The sequence below is a fragment of the Rutilus rutilus genome (assembly GCF_951802725.1).
Source record: "Rutilus rutilus genome assembly, chromosome: 23".
Classification (NCBI taxonomy): Eukaryota; Metazoa; Chordata; class Actinopteri; order Cypriniformes; family Leuciscidae; genus Rutilus; species Rutilus rutilus.
In genome coordinates, this window is record NC_140233.1 from 5674771 (window position 1) to 5692500 (window position 17730).

Sequence of the window (17730 nt, forward strand, 5' to 3'; positions counted from 1 at the left end):
AAGTCTTCGCTCCAACAGCCCTCACAGCAGTGTTAACTAGTTTCATGTAATTTGATGGAAAGGTAATATAATACTAAGTATAGTGTTATAAATGTACATACTTTTTTTTTGATAAAAAAATATACAATATAAAAAACTTTTTTTGGCAGGATTTGCAGGATGCTGATGACCGTTATAAGTAACGCGTCATCACAGTCCGTGAAAAAGGTCCATTCCTGAAAGACTGAAGGAACTTAATCTGGATTAAAAGACTGAAGTACTCTGAGTGTTGTATTATGTTATGACAATGACGATAATTGTTGGTAATGTTTTTTTCCCACCGTTTCTTTTCTTCAAGAATTTAATACAAATAAAAAATAAATAAAAGGTCCGTATATATAGTGGCGCTCCGGTTATTTGCAGCAGCGCCCTCTGTTGGCAGAGATGTCCAGTCGGAGCGCAGACTCACACTGCTTGTCCTGCTGTGAGGCAAGTAACCTGAGACACGCAGACAGAATTAAATTAAGTTATTATTATTTTACCGCTTTTGCAATAAATACACAGTGATTTTATTGTATTTACTGTATTGGAAAAATACATCACTTGTGATCACAAAATTTGAAATAGTGCTTTAATCCAGGTTCACACCTGGTTAGGTGGTTCATGGCCTCTTCCACCTGGTGTCCACTCTTAGCACTGCATTCATAGAACTCAGCCTGGTACTGCTGTCAACACAAACAACATCAAAACTCCTTACACACACACACTGACTCAGGCAAGTGACCGAGATCAGTGGGAAATGATGAGCGGGATCATTCCTCACCTCCGCCAGTCTGTGGCCTTGTGCTCCAGTCACCTCCCTCCTGTCTGCGCTCGCCAGGTCTGTCTTATTGCCTAGCAACATCAGACACGCCCCCTCAGACTGCTTTTCCTGCCAGACACACACACACACACACACACACACACACACACACACAGAATGATACACAGCTAATCCCATAAACCAATCACAGTAACACACACAGTCATCATAAACAGATTACATCACATGCTAAATACACTCTCTTTCTAATTTCACATTAAACCTTCAATCAAAGTCACACACTGACGTGTATGCAAAGCAGCACAAGCACACCTGCGGCCGTACTGTATTATACAACCAGCCCAGGCAAATCTTACCCCACATTCAAAACACTCTATTTGACCTATTAGTAGATGCTCAATATTGAGAAAAGTAGGATATTCAATGAGAATCTATATAGCATACACTAATCAGTCAGTCAATCTTCAGTCTAGCTATCCTCACCAGCACCTGGTCCAACCAATGGCGGACCGCCGTGAATGACGTCTCATGGGTGACATCATACATAGCGATGATCCCATCAGCCCGGCGGAAATACTGCTGTGTGACGCTGTGGAACCTGATGAAGGCCACAGGCAGGTGTTATTATCTACACACACATTTTAAAGTGAGGCTTCTTCGAGGGTTCTTTGCAGTATCTGTGCAACACAACTAGTTCAATGGCCAATCAAAAATATCCCCAAATTAGCCCAGTGACTAAAGCCCAATGTCAAAACTCCAAATATGCCACCCTAATACCCAAAATACCTTTATACAAAAATATATTTTACAGTCACTGAATGTGTTATATATGGAGGTTCATTTACGCCACATAAAAAAAAATCATGCTTTGGTAAATCTTAATTATGAGATAAAAAAAGTCATAATTACGACATAAAAAGTCAAATGAATACTGAATGAATTATGAATACTGAGTAATAATTTTGACTTTTTGTCATCATCATGACAGTTAAAATTATGAGAAAGTCGAAATCAAGACATAATTAAGAGATAAAAATTTGACTTTTAAAGTCATAATTTTGACTTTTTTAACTAATAATTTTGATTTAGTATGTAATTTCTTTTAATGTCATAACTGACTTGTCATAATTTGTCTTTTCATCTTATATTAATTACTTAGTATGTCATAATTTTGAATTTTCATGTCATAATTATGATCTTCAAAAGCATGATTTTATTTTTCTTATGTGGTGGAAATAGGCTTCCCTAAACAGTTTCAAGTTGAAAATCACTGTATAATAGATAATATTAATTATAATATATATACTATATGGTAGAATTAATATTATGTATTAAATAGTTCTAATCATAAACACAGTACGTTTTCACAAAGGAACTCACTGGAGCTCAAAAGCTGTAAGACGGCTTCATCAATGGCAGAATATTAAATAACTCTGTATGAATATTTCAGTCCAATTTCATTTATGCAAATAAATATGTCAACCGTTAACCAGAGGGGAGGGGAGGGGGGGGGGGGGGGGGGGGGGGGGGGGACAATAACCTGTGGTAACAGTTGGTAGAGGTTCAGCCCAGAAGCCCAATCTAACAAGAAACATTTTAGGAAGACTCATTTTGCATTGTAGCTTCTTTAAATCACTCTATTGGTTCTGTAAAGCTATTTTTGGGACATCTGACCTCTCCTGTCCTGCGGTGTCCCACAGCTGCAGAGCGACTGGTGTGGAATCAAGCATTACACTCCTGACCTGAAAATCCACTCCTGTCAATCAAACACAACATGACTTGTCAGCACATAAAAGGCATTAACATTAAAGCCCTGTTTACATCTGGTATTGAGATGTGTTTTGGTCGATCGGATCACAAGTAGACGAGGGAGACACATTCCCGTCTCTTTTGTCCACTTTCAACCACTTCTGTCCTGATTTCTTCGAGGGGAGGGTCTATGGGTGAGTAAATGAAAGGGTTTTTCCAGATCTTTCGATCTAATGGACAAAATAAGCTTGTGTAATTTACATATGAACTCGACCGGCAGAAAAACACACAGAGATCATCAGCTTTAGTTTCTGTTCTGACAGACACAAGACCAGCCGAACGCTGTGAGTGTGTGTTAGAAATCAGGAATGGAGAGAGAACATTGTGCTTGGTACATTTTTCATCTTCAAACCAAACTTGGGTCTTCAGCCGATAAAGTTTAAATCCCGTCTGGCTCGAGCTCTTCCCATAATGTCACTCATTAGATCAGTAGACGGAGAGAAGACGGTCTTCTGTGGCTGTTTGAACACATTCGATCACATGAGCGTTTACACTACGAAAGAGTTTTTAACTGTCTCTGGAAGTGTCTGAAAGTGGACAAGTTTAAAACGTTTTAGACCCCGTTTACACCTGTATTTAGCGTCGTCCACTTGTGATCCGATCGACCAAAACGCATCTTAACACCAGGTGTAAACAGGGCCACAGAGAAGGCATAATTAGGCATACATCTCTCACCCACAGTTGAGGCCAGGTTGTTAGGGAAGTGACCGCTGCAATACTGATGGATGAACGAGCTCTTTCCCACAGAAGAGTTTCCTAAAAACACCACCTTAAACACACGCTGTGGATCACTGGCTGCGCTCTGGAGGAGGAAGGAGAACGTTTTTACTGGAAGGTCAAATGCCACATCAAGCAGATTAATATTTGATTTACTGTTAAGATCAAGAATGAATGAACTCAACCTGGACTGTTGCATCTACTATCATGGAAATATCCAAGGCTCATTTGCACACACACATAGGCTACACAGAAATACGCAGTTGTGAAATCAATTTTAACAGCAAAAACAAACGAGTACCGAAGATTTCTCTGATTGGCAGGTAGTTTCGTCTTCTCTCTGTTCAGCTTTAGAGAATCTCTTAGGACTTGAATCTGTTAGCGACGTGTCTGAATCCTCTGCCTCGTCACTTGAGTTTTCCATCAGCTGCCTTTAATTAAAATTGAGCGAAATTATTTAAATGCAAAAAAAAAATAAAATAATAACACCTTTGAATCAGTGCTTAAAAAGCTAAAACCTGGTGGTAATAATAATAACTGGTCCAGATGGTAAACTAGTGTACCTGGTTTCATCCTAGTAGACCATCTTGGTCAAACTGGTCCGAGCTGTTAGAGCATCTTGGACCAGCAACAAACCAGTTTGTGTTTGCCTTTTATGATCTTGCGAATAAATGCTAAATTATTTTTATGCAGCATTGGTGAAAAACAATTGATCTGGAAAATAATTTGATGCCACTAATCACTAAGGATTGCAATTGTAGTGTACATTTGCAATTGAAATTCTGGTACATATAGCATTATATTTAAATAGTTTGATTATGTGCATTCATTAAGTTAGTAACCCACCTCTTTGCTGATTTCCTCGGTGGGAAATAGTTGCCCAGTATGGATTCCTTCCTCTGCAGAGGGTTCTTCACTTGTGCTGTCTGAGGAACAGTTGATGAGATATGAGAGAAATTTTAGCTTCAGCTTTAAATTGAGAATGTAGATTGTTTTGAATGATGTGGAAAGAATTATTGACTTAAAAATTATGCATCTTTGTCTCCCAGAGTAAAATAATTAATGCAAAACTGGGTTCAGGTGAGGTGCTTGTTTTGTTTGTTTGTTTATTTTTTTTAAATAAGAAAATGCATTTATTATTAAAAATTAGTCCATTGTTTGACATAGGTTGGCAATGGATGTGAAATGACACCACTCGTGTGTATGAGTCATGAATGTAAATCACCCAGAATAACGACAAGAATCAAGACAAACAATTTTTTTTATTGTTCACCGTCACGAAGATTGACAACATATCCAGTTTGTTCAACTTAACAAAAATCTGTACATTATCTACATTTTGTTCTTTTCGCGTCAATCAGAGACCAAACACATAAACTGTCATTGGACAGAACAGCTCATTTCAAAAGAAACTACCAAACAAAACTGTACTAAATTACAGATATATATATATACAGATTCACTCTGTCAACTTAGGTACTGAGGTAACTTATGCCTGGTTCAGATTACGCGATTTTAGCCCGATTTTGGGACGATCCGTTTGACGTAGAGTGTCGTGGGGATTCGCAAACGACAACGGGCGTCGGGACGCAAGATTCGATCGTTTCATCTCGTATAGTGTGTCATAGTGGGCGACAACCTACGTCGCGTCTGCGATGCTTCACGACATCACGACAGAAAGACTAGCATGTTTAATTTTTTAACGGTCCTCCACGACAACGGCGCGCGAGACCGCGAGTGAGTGAGTGAGAGTCTGTGTTCGCGAGTGAGTGAGTGAGCGAGTGTGTGTGTGACTGTATGTGTGCGCGAGAGTGTGTGTGTGTGTGTGTGTGTGTGTGTGTGTGTGAGAGAGAGAGAGAGAGAGAGAGAGAGAGAGAGTGCGTGTAAGTGAGTGAGTGTGTAGCCTATGTGCGAGTGAGTGTGTGTGTGTGTGTGTGTGTGTGTGTGTGTGCGAGTGAGTGAGCGTGTGTGTGTGTGTGTGTGAGTGAGTGAGTGAGTGAGTGCGTGTGAGACGGCTCGCGATGACTGGTCAGAAAACAACGTGTAGTCTGACATGTTTCTTGTCCACAACATGACAAGATTTTTAGGAGTCAAAATCGTGTAATCTGACACAGTGACTATCATAACAGACAAAAAAATCGTGTAATCTGACACAGTGACTATCATAACAGACAAAAAAATCGTGTAATCTGACACAGTGACTATCATAACAGACAAAAAAATCGTGTAATCTGAACCAGGCATTAAACGCTGCACAATGGTATCGCTCTTTACAACGTAGGACACATAACGGTAATTAATATGATTAGCCTATTGCTTGACTATGTTATCAAACAGCTAATAATCTGTTGCTAATGTTACACAAACTATGTTCCCGTTTGCCAAATCAGTCCGCCTTCTAACAATCATCAGAACGACTCAGAACGTCAGTGGAGAAAGGCATATAGTTCATCATAACATCGTAATATACATCATACATACATCCGCTATCGCTAAATCTACCTGATTTGTCATATCAACAAAAAATATATCGGGATAACCTGGAATCTCTCGAGACTCCCCTGCTAGTTCGCTGTTAATGATATGCTAAAGCCCGCCGGTACGTTGACCTGATTGGTTACAAGGTAGTTTGTGATGTCAGAAACACCAGCGATTTTTGTTTTTGAGACTGCCTTTGGTTCACTGGCAGGGGCCGGTTTCACAAAGCTATTTTAGACCGGTCTATAGTGTTAGACAAGTCTAAAATTTGCTCATAGACTAGTCTAATGCAAGTTAGACTGTTTCACAAAAATAAAGACTTACTTAATTTAGACCAAAAAAATTAGACACCTTACTCCCAGGCTAATTTAGGTCTAAGACTCTATGTTACCTTGGCAACCAGCAGTAACAATCAGTTACATTACAAACAGCCAAAAGAAAAGGGAAAATGGCTCATAATTTAAACATTTCTTCTTGTTACTACATTATCCGCTAAATTTCCCAAGTAAAATGTCCTTGTAACTGTTATACTCCTCCAACAAACACATATTTTCCGCTGGGGTAAACTGCACTGAGCGGTTGATTGCGCTTACTCGATCCGCTATGTTTTTTGTCTTATTTTACCCAGAATGCATTGCAGTGTAGTCCTACTTAAGATAGTCAGAGTCTTAAGAGCTTTGTGCAACGGTCTGATTTAGATGTCTATCTGAAGTCTGACTATCTACTATATCTAAGCCATAGTCAAAGTCTATCTTTGTGAAACCAGCCCCAGTTTTAAGGAGAAAATACTCAGCAATGCTGTTGACTTATGAATTTCACATGGTTTGTCTTAAAGCACATAAAAAAAAAAAAACACCACATAAACATAAACAACATTAAAAACTTGGTTTTCACCACAGGGGGACTTTAAGTGTTATTTATGCTCCCTTTCTGATTTTTGGACTTTCTTTGTAAAGAAAAAAGAGGGGCATTGAGGCTCTTCTGAAGCAGAAAATTGCCATGCAGAAGATTCTTTTGAATCGCACTTGCTTCTGTAACAGACCGAACAAGGAACAATCTTTCTCCAAACGTGAGCCGTTTCATTGGAGAACAGGCATCAGCTAAATTCCACATTCACAGTCTCAAATGTTCCACAAGAGGTCTTCGCTGAGGCGTATTTCGCTGCGACATGCGTTAATCCGTACAAAGATTCCTCCGAGTCATTTGTTGCTGCTCCTCTACGAGGCGGACGAATGGAACAAGCTCTCCCGAAAATAACATGAAAAGAGCTGGAAAATGTGGAATTTGGAAGCTTTCGAATTCCTGAGGGAACATGGGCTCATGGAAACCCAGAGAAATACATCCAGCTGAATGTATCCGTTCACATTTTAGCTGCGCCGTCTGCAGGTGTGCATTCTGGGTAATGTTACATGGACTTAATACGGGTAAACAGAACGCGCCCACGGCGAGAAGGCGTGAACACAGCGGCATGGTGGGTAATGGGTGGGGGACGTGAAGGGGTATTTTTGACTAACCATCTTCTGTGTCTGATGGGCATCTTTATCATCCCGAAGACGCTTGTTCATGTCTCTATAAGAGAGAGAGAGAGAGAGAGGGAAAACTACAGGTAAATTTGTAAAGATAAAGCTCCTACTCACAGGACTTTTACAGCCTCAGAATATAGATAACAAATGTTAGCAATAAAATGGAACAATGACCGATCAACCATCCTAAACCTGCATCTGTTCGTTTTGCATTTTGATTGCTCAATTATTATGGCCTTATCTTTCAGATAAGAATAATACACACATGCCTACACTTGAAAACTTGAACGTTGCACACTAAAGTCGGGTTGGCCTACCTGAGCAAGTCCAGCTGTCTCACAAGGCTTTCCCGTTCCTTCTGCATGTTTCGGGACACTTTCAGGACTTCTCTGTAGTGAGAAACAGTCAGACGTGAAAAATACACAAGACTATCAGCAGGAAATAGCAACTTATGTTTGTTTGCTCACTAGTTTTTATCATCACACTCTTAGGCCCTGTTTACACCTGGTATTAAGAAGCGTTTTGGTCGATCGGATCACAAGTGGACGACACTAAATACAGGTGTAAACGGGGTCTAAAACGTTTTGAGCTTGTCCACTTTCGACACTTCCAGAGAGAGTTAAAAACACTTTCATGGTGTAAACGCTCATGTGATCGAATGTGTTCAAACAGCCACAGAAGACCGTCTTCTCTCCGTCTACTGATCTAATGAGTGACATTATGAGAAGAGCTCGAGCCAGACGGGATTAAACTTTATCGGCTGGAGACCCAAGTTTGGTTTGAAGATGAAAAACATACCAAGCACAATGTTCTCTCTCCATTCCTGATTTCTAACACACACTCACAGCGTTCGGCTGGTCTTGTGTCTGTCAGAGCAGAAACTAAAGCTGATGATCTCCGTGTGTTTTTCCACCATCTCCGGTCGAGTTCATATGTAAATTACACAAGCTTATTTCATCCATTAGAAAGATCTGAAAAACCAATACATTTACTCGCCCATAGACCCTCCCCTCGAAGAAATCAGGACAGAAGTGATTGAAAGTGGACAAAAGAGATGGATTGAAACACCAGGTGTAAGTGTGAATGTGTCTCCCTCGTCTACTTGAGATCCGATCGACCAAAACGCATCTGAACACCAGATGTAAACAGGGCTTTACAAAAGTTTTTTTACTGGTATTGATGATCATCCATGGAACTTTCCATTGCACAAAAGGTTCTTTATAGTGAAAAAAGGTTCCATAGATTATAAAAATGTTCTTCACACTAAGAAAACAAATGGTTCTTTTTAGAATGTTCACTGAAAGGTTCTTTAGGAAACCATAAATGGTTCTTCTATGGAATCACTGCAAAACCACCCATTTGGAACCTTTATTTTGAAGAGTAGAAGTAGTAGTAATAATGCAAACAATGTTTTTTTCATACAGTGAGTAACACTCATGAAAAGCCACCTCTCTTTGCCCCTGCGCTGTTGTTTGATGGTGGTCTGTAGTTGTTGTAGTTGACTGAGGGTTTGCTGAAGCTCCTCTCGGCTCTGGTCAAGTTCATCCTGCAGTTGCTGGTTGACGTTGTGTAGTCGGCGGTTCTCTCCGCGAGTGTTAGCCTGATCACTGCTCAGAGTGCTGATCCTGCTCTCCAACTACACACACACACACACACACACACACAGGTGGGTTTGAGATAGACCTCCAGCTGGTTTAATAAATCAAACATGTCGACGAGTGAATGAGGAGTCTGTACCTCCCGCTGTTTGGTGAGCGTGAACTCGAGCTCTTGTTCTCGCGTCCTCAGTTCCTGTAGTAGCTGCTCTTTCTTGTTTCCCTGTCTCACACTGTCCTTCATCACAGAACACACCATCATCCTCATCAATATTGCTATCACCATCATTACCACCCTTTATGAATATAATTTTTACATTACCATCACCAAAGTCACCATCATCATAACCATCACCATCACATCACAATCAGTGTTATCATAATCACATGAACAATATAATATTACCTTTATCATCATCTTGAACAATATTACCAACATCATAAAGGCCATTACTTCCATTTTAACTATAAATATTATTTTCCCATCATAATCACCATCATCAATATCATAATCAGCATCAATCACCATGAACTATCATATTCACCATTACTATCATTATATAAATCACCATTAAAAAAAATCATCAATATCATTACCATTCTATCATATGATAACTAACATCAAAACCATCTTCTGGATCATTATCATAATCGCCATCATCAATATAATCACCATTATTATCAGAATCACCGTGAATAAAATTATTATCACCATCATAACAATCATAATCAATATCATTATAATCACCATTATTATAATTTAACACCATGAACAATATGATTACCAACATCATAATCCCAATGAACATAATTATCTCCATCATAACAATCATAATCAATATCATTATAATAATCACCATTATTATCATAATCACCATGAACAATGCATCCTCTAATAATATTGTTCTCTAATTAACTAACCGCAGTTCTTATGCTAAATGTTTATCTGTACTAAAATCTGTGCTTCGTATTTATAGTGTGTGTGGATTTACCAGAGCTTGTCGTTTCTCTCTCTCTTCTTTTAACTGACTCTCCATGTCTTCATACATGGACCGAACCACCCTGTCATGATCCTCCTCTCTCCTGTAGGACATTTAAACACTCAGAACACGTCTTTATCTCAAGACGTTTATTAAAAAGAAGTTAATTTTACAACGAGTGCAAGGCTGCGTCCGAAATCGCATACTTCACTACTATATAGTAGGCCAAAAACATTATGTGACAAAAGATTCACAGTATTAATAAAATAGTATAGGCAAAATACCTGAATGACTTAGCCTACTACTTCTGGTGAGATTCTGAAGTGTGCATATGATGGACACTTTACTATCCCATGAGGCCACGGGAGAGGATTTATTCATGGAGGTGACGCTGGTAGGTCACATGCTAATGACAACATGGTGGATGTAGTATGTCCGGATTACATTTATACTACACACATTTACTATAAATGTTAAGCAGTCGCAAAGTGATTACTAGCACCACCTCAAGAGAGTATGCGATTTCGGATGATTTCGAGTGCAGTGAGGCCCGAGGACCCCAATGAGGGCTGACCTGCGCAATGCCTGCTCTAAATTGTCTCTCTCTTTGAGTGCATCCTGTAGATGAGAGACGGTGTAGGAAAGAACCTCCTCCAAAACCCCCAGAAGCTCAGGTTTGTCCCTCTGGAGCTCACCCCACAGAGTGCACAACTCCCACTGACTAACACACAGACACACATGATGAAAAAATTAAAAGCTGAAACTCTTTAAAAGCTTTAAAAGTCCAGAAACCTTAAGCCAAATGTGAACAGTAACAGTATGTTAGCTTTGTCAAGCCAGTATTGATTCAAACATCAAACATAGTTTACTCGTTATCTTATCTGTTACAGACCACAGCTGTGTGTATTAACTCACTCTTTGAAGAGTTTGTCGGCTCCCAGCTCCATGAGGATGTGTGTGAATCGCATCTCTGCCGGCTCTACTCGCTCCTCCTCAACTTTCTGTCTTTCTCCGCTCCTCGCTCTCTCCTCCGGCCCACAACCAACAAGCTCTCCTTATTTAGACAGAGAGGATTTAATTAAGGCATATGTCTTAATGCATATTAATGTATACTTATACACAGTATACTATACTGGATACTACTTTTGAAAATAGTATGTGAAATGGTACGCAATATATGTAATGAAACATTTCAGCATCACTGCTGTTGCGTGTTTAATTCAGCAAGTGACATCAGGTTTTTATCAGCATTGCTAGTTTGTTAATTAAAACGAAATAAAAATCATTTTTGGTAATTGAAAAAAAACAAGTTAAGTTAAAGCATAAAGCATAAATTACAGTCTCAAATGTGTGTGTGTGTATATATATATATATATATATATATATATATATATATTATATATATATATTATTTTAATATACAGTATTAATGTTAATATATATATATATATATATATATATATATATATATATATATATATATAAACAAACTAATAAATAAGACAAAAGCACATAAGATTACGTAAACTAAAATCGAAAATTAAAATATGTTGAATTATTAAAGTTTTCAATATTTATTTAAAAATAAATATTATAGTATAGAAATAAAAAAATGCTGTTTATAATCTATATTATAAAAAATGTAGTAAGAATAAATGTAATTTTTTCTAGCAACTTTTAATAAGAAAACATTTTAAATTAAATTTTGGTTACACTTTATTTTAAGGTGACGTAGTTACATTGTACTTACTCAACTTAGAACTGAGAAATATTAATTAACTTCATGTACGTACTATAGGGTTAGGTTTTGGTTTAGGGTTAGTTACTTGTAATAATTATGCATAATATACTGTTATAACTATAGTAAGTACATGCAGTAACGTGCAACTATGCCACCAAAAATTAAAAGTGTTACCAAAAATGTAAAAAGACATACACACTAACCTAGGCCCGTGTGGAACTCGAGGGGTGTAAGGTAACCGTTTTTGTCTCTGTCCAAACTCTCAAACACTGATTCCAACTGTTCAGGAGACAGAGGAAGCTCTTGCTGAAGCCGCTGGTGGATTTAAACACGATTACACACATTAAACAGAGGCATGGCCTAGTAAAACTTGGCACAGCTTTAGAACTGTTAAAGGAATCATATAACGTCGACTTACACCACCGCCCTGTCCTGTCTCACCTGCATGTCTCTCTTCGTGATGAATCCTTTCCTCTCTTTATCACAGAGCTCAAAGAGCTCTCTAGCTTTGCTCATTCTGTCCTGCCTGTCTGAGCCAGGAGGAGGCGCTTCGTTGGACGACTGTAACCTCGCCGTGCGACCCGGCAGTCTGGAGCTGGGGGACATCTGACCACTGCCCGTCCCCTCCAACACCTCACCGTCCTTCAGCCAGCTGGACATCCCTGCAGAGAGAGACGGGTCGGGCTGAAATTACATTGGTCCTTGTTGTGCTTTTTTCCATGGTCATCTTTCTTTAGTTGCTGTTTGAGCACGAAAAAGGTCTACAAAGTTCCTCCAGCGGGAGTTCGTCTCTATATCAGTGTCAGTGTTTCTGAACTCGCTGAAACGCCTCCATTGTAGTCTTGAGTTTCTTCCGGGAACGAATACGTCACAATATTCCTCATTTAAATAATTAATACGCATAATAAAGGGGCGGGGCCTGGTTGAGTTAGTTAGTAGTGTGTTGAAACTGGAGGTTATGGAAAGGGACGGGACATTTCCCAAACACGCTCAAAGCGCTTGACCAATCACAACACACTGCTCCAGCTGACCAATCAGAGCACAGTGTGCTTTTCAGAAGGAGGGGCTTCATAGAGACAGGAACTAAACAGAGCGTTACTGACAGACTGGGAAGAGACGAGCTGCAACAATGGAGAATAATGTGTTTTTTGAACATTCAAGAATGAAAACCTATTCTAGTAGACCCAAAAAATAAAATAAAATCTTTGAAAAAGGGCATTAATAGGTCTCCTTTAAGATAAGGAGCTTGTAAGGAATGTTGCTAAAGTGGTCAAACGAGGTCAAACAATGATAAGAAAACAATTTTATCTCATAGTTCTTTCCCTAATCAGAGTCTCATTAGTCCAAAATTATTCCCCACATACCTCTATAGTAGACATAAAAATGACTATAAAAAAATATGTTCTAAATATTGCTTTTCATTTTCAATAAGGACGGAAAAATGACTTAAAGCTAGAAATTTGTTGTGTCGCAACTGGTAAGAACATTAACCTTGCATTCAGCAAATGTTGCATTATTATAATTATTACAATTTGGCCTGAGGTTAAACACTGACTTTAGTTAATCGCTTAAAGTCAGCTTTATTAGTGGAATATGCTGAAGGCGGCTGAAATATCCTAACATATCCTCAAATAAACATTAACCAGGATGTTAAACAGTCCTTCAAAAAGGTGCCATGTTGTTTTCTGTCTTGAGACGCTCAGTATAAGTCTGCTGTAATTCCCTCGAGCACTAAATGACATCTGTGTTTGTCTGATATTACGTAGCAGTTGCGATGGTCTTGTGATTTGTGGAGCTAAAGAAAACAGAGCTCCTCCTTCGGTAAATGTCCAGCCGGCTTGAATGACCTGCTCCACGTTTCCAAGAGCTCACAGGAACTCTGAGGATATGGGCCGAAAACTGATACCAATACTGAGAGAACCAGTTAATATAGTATTATTTATATGCTATTATAGTATGTATTTATATTATGAATTAGCTTTTATTTTTATATTTTCAGTTCATTAGTTAGTTGCCATGGCAACATTGAAATTTTTATTGATTTGTTGTATCAACATATATCTAAAATAATTTAATATATATATACATACAGTTCAGACATGAAACTCTAGAGGGCGCATCCTGATTGGTCCTTTAAAGCGGTGACACACCAAGTGTCAACTTCTGGCCGTTTCTGAGCGTCCGACTGGGTTTGTGGGCCGATTCAGCGTGTTGAATCGGCGTTGGGCCGTCGGTGAGAGACAGAAAAGCGATGATAGCGAGCAAAGACATAAGACTGTTATAATTTTACGTCATCTTACCTGAGCATTCAATGCCCAAATATAATAACATGAGCCGACTGGAATGAAGAAAGTGATCAGCGTGAATGATATTCAAAATGGTAAGCAATCGCTGCTTTGTTTACGGTTTGTATATCTGCAGTCCTAGCTTCGGTTTCCCTTTTTGAATGACAGAAATAGACTATTGATACCTGCTGATATAGACATATATTTACTTCCACGCAGGCGCAGAATGCACATACTTAATGTCGCCTTATGTCCTTTTGGTGTGTTCAAGCGCAGCTTTTTGGCCTAGATCTGCAAGCAATCACATCATTACGGCTGGCACAAAGCTGATTGGCCTCTGCTGATCCTGCAGCCAATGAGATTGCTTGCTCAACATTGAACTAATCTGGTTCAGTGTTTGCTGTAAGCTAGTCCTGCAGTGCTATCAGAGCTCCTCTGAACCCCTCCACCTCCCCAGCTCCACCTGTCTAGATCTGCTACGGGATTTATGTACTGTATGTCTATTTATGCAGCAGCTGCAGCGAATCTTACATGCTCACAGCAGCGTTTCTGTGTATATGTGGGCAATAGCAAGTCCACACTTGCTCTGCAGCAGCAGCAATAATCAACAGCAACAGCATAGCAGATCTAATCCGCAAAGACTAAATACATTAATATTGCCATATTCAACATGTTAAAAAACTATTTTGAGAGTTGTCATGGTTTAAATAAACACAAACACACACACCATTTACACATGTTAATTCACGAATCAGTTAACTCTTTCCCAGCCAAACATGTAATTTTCCGTGTTTTCTCTGTTATACAGTAGGGGGCGCTATTACACATCGTCTGAAAGAGTACTGAATCTCCTGATAAAAGCACATGCGAAGAAGCAGCAGAATCAAGCGATATCATATGTAATCATATGCATATGTAAAATAACGCGATCACAAACACTGACAGCATATAAATCAAAACTGCCTAATGTTACTGAATGAAATGTCGACCCAGGACGAGCTCTAGGACTGAAGCTGTGGGGGTGTTGATGAACTCGATCTACTCCATCTGTGTTTTGATCATCGTTCTGAATCCCATCCAGGCGTAGTGTTTGACAAAAACTTGATTTTCTCAGCTTTTTGCTCAAAATTTTGTTTTTTAATGAAACTTACACACATTCAAGTGTAAAAAAAAGAATGCATGAATTTTTTTTGGGGGGGGGGGGGGGGGGGGGTTAAAAGCAGAGGGGCTGTTCTTTCTTTTGATATATTGCATGTTCAGATATTCATACAACAAAATATTCTGGCGGGGATGAAATTTTGGTGAAAATTATCAAAAATTGTGGTGATGGCTGGCAACTTTGGCGGGGAAAGAGTTAATGTAAGATAAGAGAATCAGTTACTAGAAGAATTATTTATCAACTAATTTTTAAATGTTAAAAGATTGGCTGATATATTAACCTGTCACTCATTATCTCTTGACCTGGCTGTTCAAAACGGACACATTTGTGTTTATCAAAGACGAAACGTTCACCTGCAAATGCTGATAATCTCAAAATGACCAAATCATTTTCAACCCTTCTCCCTCGACGATAGGCCACAACTGTATTACATAATCAGCGGGCTGGTGGGAAACCCTGCAGCAACAAAACACATGGGAATTTCGTATGAACATACGGACGTGGCATTAAGATTTATGCTTAGGACGCTCCCTCTCATGCCATGAACAAACTGGCCTACGTCCTCCTGCTACCGATGGTCATCTCTCAAATTACAATAAACATTTTACTCAAGTAGAAATCAAGTAACTCTCCAAACAAGGCACAGTTTCATTTCTCTTTCCAGGATGTGCACCGCAAAACAGGATGAAGTCATGTGACTGCACTGTGAGAGTCAAACAAAGTGAGATGCAAATAAAGACTTTAGCTCGGTTTACATAGACAGCATTCAGTGCTCTTACCCACAATCACGAGTTTATGATGCAAAGGAAATACCTCCATACTAAATGACCACAGGTCATATGCAACATGCAATATTTGCCTAATGAATTAATGGACCGGGTTGTGGTTGGAACAATAGCTCAAGAGCGATTATGAGGGATTTGAATCAGGGATATCTGGAACGCCGTACATGCACAGATCATATAAAAATGGAAAGGAGATCAAACAGGAGCCACAATCACAAGGGCCCTAAAACTTTTTCCATGCAGTTGCTTGAAGGAAATTTTCGGTTGAACCTTATTTAGGTACAACATATATATACAGACTTAAAATGTTTAAATGCCAGTGCAAGTGTCGTCTGAATCTGTGCTACAACATGTTTATGAAATGTTCTGCTTGGAAATGAAGCTTGTGTTGTTCTAATGCAATGACATTCTGACTATTTTAAGTGCTATTTAAATAAAAATCTTAGAAAACATTAATGGTGATTTTGGGAGTCGAGATATGTGCGAATACACCAAAATATATGGGCACGGCATATTTACACCTGCAATAAAAGCCATAGAGGAATTGCAACACTCAAGGTCAAATAAACTTCCCGAGCTTAGCTACAATTACACACGAAAATCACATGAGAGATAAAGTCTGACAGCCATATGTCAACTTCAGATAAGAAAACAGACATGTATTTTTTTTTTTTTTTGCTCTGCGTTGGAGGAAATTATATAGAATGAAAGCTATTATAAAATAAGTATTTTATCCTTTAGCAAAGCAAGCTCAGGCAAGTTAAATCATTAATTTGTTATAATGAAAATGCAAACCCAGGAAGAGAACACGTGCAAGGATCTACTTCATGTATTCAATATCAACACAACACACTTCAGAGTACAGTACATTAACGTTTAACATATACATTAGTATTTGGACTCAAAATAGGCTTGAGCTTTATAAATAAATGTGTTGTTGTGAAACCATTGTAGATGATGCCATATACCATCTATATTTACCATGGTGTTAAACGAAAAACATTGTATATGTCCAAAAACATGGCAATTCATTTCTAAATGAAATTAAGGGCATGCATAATATCATTTAGATTTTATAATTAAAGTTTTACAAGACAGTGTCAGCGAATGACAGCGAATGTTGGTGTCATACATAATTTAAGCCATATGTCAGCGCTGCCAATGCACTTTTCATTATGTTAAAACAAACTGAATGAAGTTAGAACGTAAGGAACTAGTGTTAAATTGAATATATAATACTTTTAATACATTTATAAATTAAATGAAGAGACAGAACATACCAGACCTGTGATGCGAGGTTGCTCAGGTGTGTAGCGTGTCAAACGGCAGGTGTTTTTATACTCGAACACCGGCCAGTGTCATCCAGCAGGGGGCGCTAGAGCTTCGAGAGCATCAGAGTACCGTAAGTCTTATAATAAAGCTTCATCAGAGAATGTCTAATTTGGCTGGCCTCATTCTCTCTATGTCCCGCCCACTTTAAAACAGGACAGCATCTCATAAACAAAAAGCTTTATTTGTGTTGTTAAAGAAGAGTTGCGAATTAATAATACTATATGCACACAGATTAAGATATACACGACACACAATAAAAATAATAATAGAAATAATAAATATTTCAGTCTTTACGGTAACCGGATCCTCGCGCCGTTGCCACGGGAGACGCGGCAGCGCTCATGCTCGGCTGTGCCAGTGTGCCTCGCGATCAGATCTAATCATAAACTGTCCGTTACAATTACGGGAAATTAGGATTATTTTAATATTCAGACGGATGATTTTATGAATCAAGGGACACTGAATCTGCATTTCGACTCGCGCGGGTTTAAAGGTGTGTAAAAGTTAAAGATATGCGTTTGGTT

The 17730-nt window shown here is 38.8% G+C and overlaps 3 protein-coding genes across 3 annotated transcripts in view; 1 reads left to right on the forward strand and 2 right to left on the reverse strand.

Moving 5' to 3' along the window:
• Positions 1-268: 268 nt before the first annotated feature.
• Positions 269-936, reverse strand: LOC311283262 (uncharacterized protein). Its single transcript, XM_084397610.1, has 3 exons — positions 803-936; positions 628-704; positions 269-477 (listed from the first exon to the last, which is right to left on the reverse strand). Exons 1-3 carry the CDS (start codon positions 881-883, stop codon positions 393-395), a joined length of 243 nt encoding a protein of 80 aa, XP_084253736.1. The 5' UTR covers positions 884-936; the 3' UTR covers positions 269-392.
• Positions 937-4608: 3672 nt separating this feature from the next.
• cracr2b (calcium release activated channel regulator 2B) lies at positions 4609-12305 on the reverse strand (the record flags this gene model as incomplete). The annotated part of the gene is made up of 9 exons (XM_084397905.1): positions 4609-7375; positions 7647-7718; positions 8778-8965; positions 9067-9162; positions 9917-10007; positions 10479-10625; positions 10820-10958; positions 11849-11960; positions 12087-12305. 9 exons carry the CDS (start codon positions 12303-12305, stop codon positions 7222-7224), a joined length of 1218 nt encoding a protein of 405 aa, XP_084254031.1. The 3' UTR covers positions 4609-7221.
• A 5202-nt stretch (positions 12306-17507) lies between these two features.
• The window catches only part of tmem138 (transmembrane protein 138), a 7893-nt gene continuing 7670 nt past the window's right edge, over positions 17508-17730 (forward strand). The window contains exon 1 of the mRNA XM_084397335.1: positions 17508-17699. The gene's annotated coding sequence lies outside the window, so the exon portion shown is untranslated. The remainder of the gene's footprint in view (positions 17700-17730) is intronic.

Coding starts and splice junctions, on each gene's coding strand:
- LOC311283262 (XM_084397610.1), bottom strand. CDS start 883: ATGTTGCTAGGCAATAAGACAGACCTGGCGAGCGCAGACAGGAGGGAG. Junction 705..802: donor AAGGCCACAGACTGGCGGAG/GTGAGGAATGAT, acceptor TTGTGTTGACAG/CAGTACCAGGCTGAGTTCTA. Junction 478..627: donor GCCATGAACCACCTAACCAG/GTGTGAACCTGG, acceptor TGCGTGTCTCAG/GTTACTTGCCTCACAGCAGG.